The 5,294-nt window shown below is 46.3% G+C and overlaps 1 protein-coding gene across 1 annotated transcript; it reads left to right on the top strand.

Annotated features, from left to right (window-relative positions):
• The first annotated feature begins 1,619 nt into the window (after positions 1-1,619).
• On the top strand, positions 1,620-3,532 carry LOC121813953. Its single transcript, XM_042217935.1, has 2 exons — positions 1,620-2,164; positions 2,884-3,532. Exons 1-2 carry the CDS (start codon positions 1,755-1,757, stop codon positions 3,530-3,532), a joined length of 1,059 nt encoding a protein of 352 aa, XP_042073869.1. The 5' UTR covers positions 1,620-1,754.
• The last annotated feature ends 1,762 nt before the right edge of the window (positions 3,533-5,294 follow it).

Genomic DNA, 5,294 nt, shown 5'->3' with positions numbered 1-5,294 from the left:
TGTTAACCTCTGAACTCACCAAGTTTGATGACAAGCCGGAGAACTATTTATCTTGGAAGTCATCTTTCATCAACGCCATTGACACTCTAGAGCTTAGGGGCATCTGAACAAATCGACCTCCTTGTAAAATCACTTGGCCCAGAATCTAGCAAGCATGCACATCGCATTAAAGCTGTAAACATAACAAACCCAGCTGTGGCATTAGAGCTAATGTGGAAGAGGCTAGAAGAAATCTGTGGGTCGCCGGAAGACATTGAAAGTGCTCTTTTCATCAAACTTGATCAATTTCCTAAAATAGGGCCCAGAGACAATCAAAAACTAAGAGAGCTGAGTGATATGTTGCAGGAGATAAATGCAGCAAAACAAGAAGGGTACTTGCATGGACTCTCCTATCTCGATACAGTGTGAGGTGTCGCTCCCATTGTGGATAAGCTGCCGTATGGGATACAAGACAAGTGGATGATGGAAGGCTCACACTACAAGTAGCAGCACAAGGTGACCTTCCCTCCATTCACGTTCTTCTTACAGTCCATACAGACACAAGCAAAGGCACGCAACGATCCAAGCTTCAATCTGCTGTCAACCTGCAACTCTGGAGTTAAAAGGGACAAGCTTGGAGATGGTTACAGCAACAACCGCAGGTCAGTTTCAGTGCATAAAACCAACGTTACGGCCATATCCGAGGAAGGACCGAACAAATGTTGTCCTGTGCGCAACAAACCTCACGCCTTACAACAGTGCAGAAGTTTCAGAGAAAAGCCAATTCAGGAACGAAAGGCGATATTAAAGCAACACAACATCTGTTTCAAGTGCTGCGCTTCTAACAAACATGTAGCTCGCGACTGTCGAGCAGAAATCAAATGCTCTGAATGTAACAGTGATAAGCACCCAACAGCTCTGCATTCAGATGTTCCTCGCTCTCCAAAAGCTCTTCAGCCCCCAGCAAGTCACGGCGGGGAGAAACAAGAATTACAAGAGACTGCAGTTGTTTCAAGTTGCACTGAGGTATGTGGGGAAGGATTTTCTGGGAAATCTTACTCAAAAATATGCCTGGTTAATGTTTATCCTGCCAACAATCCTAGTAAACGCCAAAGAATGTTTGTCATGCTAGATGACCAGAGTAACGTTTCACTAGCACGCTCTGAGTTTTTTGACATGTTCGAGGTTAATGGTAAGGCAGAGCCATACACCCCCCAGACATGCAGTGGCATAGGTCTCACTTCTGGCAGAAGAGCCTCTGGGTATATGATAGAGGCAATCGATAGCTCCCTCGCTATTCAGCTGCCCATGTTAATTGAGTGCAACATGATTCCCAACAAAAGAGAGAAAATTCCCACTCCCTCCCCGGCTTACGCACACAGTCACCTCAAAGGCAAAGCACACAAAATACCACCCTTGGACAGTGGTGCAGACATTTTGCTGTTGCTTTGAAGAGACATTTTGAGAGTTCATAAAGTGCGCAGTCAGATCAATGGTCCGCATAATGCACCATACGCTGGGTGATAATAGGAGATGTGTGCTTAGGCAATACTCATAAGCCTTCCTAAGTCACTTTTAAGACTTATGTTCTATTGAATGGAAGGCCAACTCATTTTTCCCCGTGCGAAAGCCACTTTACTGTCAAGCCAGACACCAGTCTCTTAAATCGACACTTAATACTTGGTGGTTCAAACATAAAGGACAGAACACAAAACAGAACTATAGGAAACAATGTTTTCTGCCAGACCAAGAACGACAATAAGCTTGCACCCTCCATGGAAGATCTGCAGTTCCTGAATATCATGGACAATGAGTGTTTCCAGGATGAGTCACAAAGCTGGGTGGCTCCACTGCCGTTCCGCCAGCCCAGAGCATTGCTGCCTAACAATCGCCGCTACGCACTCAGTTGCCTCAATTCACTTGAACGAACTCTAGACAAAAACCCAAAAATGAAAGTTCACCTGATAGACTTTATGCAGAAAATGTTGGACAATGGGCACGTGGAGCTCGCACCCCCAGTACAAGAGTGTTGGTACCTGCCCTATTTCGGAGTGTACCATCCTCAAAAGCCGTCACAAATCCGAGTTGTATTTGACTCCAGCGCGCAGTTTGAAAGTATGTCGCTCAACACAGTGCTGTTATCAGGACCTAATCTGAACAACAGTCTATTAGGTGTGCTAGTGATGTCATGGTCCTGGGCCATGTTGGCTCAGTATTCTTAGTTTTATGTATCTTTGTATTTCAGTTCCCTGTTTAGGCTCTGTTTCCTGAGTTGCCCTGTTGTGGTGTTCCCTGAGTGCTTTCCCTTTGTGACTCTCACCCCCTGTGTGCCCCTCTGTGTATCTGTGAGCCTTCGTCTCTCCTTATGTTTTATTCCATGTTTCCCCTGCCCGTTATGTCTAAGTTCTCCCCGTGCTCTCTCTCCCCCATGTGTGCCCTCTCTGTATTTATGAGCCCTCGTCTCCCTTTGTGGTTGTTCCATGTTTCCCCAGCCCGTTATGTCTGTGTTTTCCCCGTGCTCTCTCTCTCCTCCTGTCTGAACCTCTGTACTTCCTGTTTGACTCTGCCCGTCTCCCGTCAGTGTCTCGTTATGGTTATCTGTGTCAGCTGTGTTCCCCGTGTGTTCCCACTTTCCTCGTTAACCCTCTGTGTATTTCTGTCTGCATCTCCCTCTGTTCGGCGTCGCGTTCTCCCTCATGCCGTGTGTGGTTCTCCCCGTGTCTTCCGGTATATGTTACTTTAGCTTCTCCCAGTTTAGTGTAGTTTTGCATTGCTTTTGTATCATCGTTATTGTTTATCACCTGTCAGCAATAAAGCTGCATTTTGAGTTTATCCCCCGTGTCTGTGAGTTTGCAATTTGGGTCCTCATCCTGCCTGCCACACGGCCGAACCATGACAAGTGAGGTTCAGAAAACATCCAGTCGCAGTAACCGCAGATATCCAGCAGATGTTCTATTGCTTCCTGGTGCGCGAGGACTGCAGAGATGTACTGAGGTTTGTCTGGCACAAAGACAACGATCCACAGAAAGAGTTCGTGGATTACAGAATGTGCATGCATGTATTTGGAAACAGCCCCTCGCCTGCTGTGGCCACATATGGTTTGAGGAGGGCCGCGCAAAAGGGAGAAGCCAAATACGGGTCAGATGTTCGCCATTTCATTGAGCATGATTTTTATGTGGATGATGCTTTAAAGTCTGTCCCCATCGAACATGAAGCTATCGACCTGAAACGCACACAAGACATGCTAGCAGACTCAAATCTTCGCCTCTTAAAAATAGCATCAAATAAGGTTGAAGTGATGAACGCATTCTCACCTCAAGACCAAGCCAAGGATCTCCAAAATCTGGATCTGTTCAAGGATGAACTCCCAGATCAGTGCAGTCTTGGAGTAAAGTGGAATATAATGGAGGACTATTTCACTTTTCACATTCCTCATGCTGAAAAGCCATACACACAAAGAGGAGTCCTTTCAACTGTGAACAGTGTGTTTGACCCACTTGGGTTTTTGGCCCCAGTCACCGTTCGAGGACGTCTGCTTCTAAGATGCTTCTAAGTTGTTGCTACAGACAACAGAGTGGGACTCACCTCTCCCAGAGGATCTGAAAGGCAAATGGATAGAATGGCAACAGTCCCTCCAATGCCTCAGCAAAGTCAACGTTCCACGCACTTACACTAAGATGTCACTGTCACAGGCTAAATGTGTAGAACTTTGTGTCTTTTCAGATGCGTCCATGAAGGCAATATGTGCAGTTTCATACCTCAAGGTCACCACTGGGGATGGCAAGACACAGGTTGGGTTTGCCCTAGGTAAGGCACGACTCGCTCCACAGCCAGAGCTCACTGTACCCAGGCTTGAACTCTGCGCCGCAGTAATGGCGGTTGAAATGGCAGATATGTGAAGAGATTGATCACCCTATAGACAAAACTAGTTTCTATACAGACAGCAAGGTGGTTCGTGGTTATATTCACAACCAATCCAGACATTTTTATGTCTATGTAAACAATCGTGTGTGTTGTATTAGAGAGTCAACTACTCCAGAGCAATGGCATTTTGTTACGACTGACAAGAATCCTGCTGACCACGGCTCACGATCAGTTCCAGCCGCTGAGTTAGAACACACGACATGGTTCACAGGTCCAGCGTTTCTCCAGTGCCCTTCATACATCCATCTAGAGCAGACTGATTACAAACTGCTGGACCCAGACAACGACACAGAGGTGCGCCCAGAGGTAAAGACACTTTGCACTAACATTACAAAGGAAGTTTTGGGCTCAGGACGTTGGGAGCGTTTCTCCACATGGCGCTCACTTCGGAAAACCATGTCAAACTTGATTCACATCGCACAATGCTTTTAACAATCAAACGTTGAGCCAAACTGTACAGGATGGCACATGTGTAAAACGGCCATCACCCCAGAACTGTTAGATCAAGCAGAGACAATGATCATTAAAAATGTGCAGTTTGAAACATATACAGAGGAGATAAAGCGGATCTCTGAAAAACAGAACCTCCTTTATGCAACCTCCTTAATCGCGCGGGGCTGGGAGTAAAGGACACCAACCCTATTATCTTGCCAGGCAGTCACTACATCACTACCCTCCTTGTGCGCCACCACCATGAGAAAGCAAGCCATCAAGGCAGGCATTTTACAGGGCGCGCTGTCTGAGAAAGTGGCTTGTGGATTGTAGGAGAGAAAGGATGCATTAGCAGAGTCATAAGTAAAGGTGTGACATGCAAGAAGCTGAGAGGGAAGTTTGAGGAGCAATTAATGAGTGATTTGCCCGTAGATCGCCTCCAAGTTGAGCCCCCCTTTTCTTACTTGGGCATGGACATGTTTGGCCCATGGGAAGTAACTACAAGGCGAACAAGAGGGGGACAAGCAAACAGAAAGCGGTAGGCAATATTATTCATGTGCCTGTGTACAAGGGCTGTCCACATTGAAGTAGTGGAAGAGATGAGCTCTTCAAGTTTCATTAATGCACTGAGGCGTTTCTTCACCCTCCGAGGACCCGCAAGGCAACTGCGCTCTGACTGCGGCACTAATTTCATTGGTGCTCACAAAGAGATGGCCACAAATGCACCAGAAAAAGACATTTTATGTGGAGTGAATAAATAGAAGAATCTTTACGGTGACCCCTAGAGACAAAACACGTAAAAACTCCAAAACACGTAAAAACTCCGAAGCACGTAAAAACTCAGAAGCACGTACAAACTCCGAAGCACATACAAACTCCAAAACACGTACAAAAGATAACAGAAGTGCTCCAGAATGCTAGGCGCAGTGTTGAGCTTTTGTTACCTAGTGGCTACACAA

Source organism: Haplochromis burtoni, unplaced genomic scaffold, assembly GCF_018398535.1.
Source record: "Haplochromis burtoni strain Fernald_Lab_line unplaced genomic scaffold, NCSU_Asbu1 Contig_3897, whole genome shotgun sequence".
NCBI lineage: Eukaryota > Metazoa > Chordata > Actinopteri > Cichliformes > Cichlidae > Haplochromis > Haplochromis burtoni.
The sequence above is the reverse complement of the archived record's forward strand: the minus strand, read 5'-3'. Positions and strand labels throughout refer to the sequence as shown.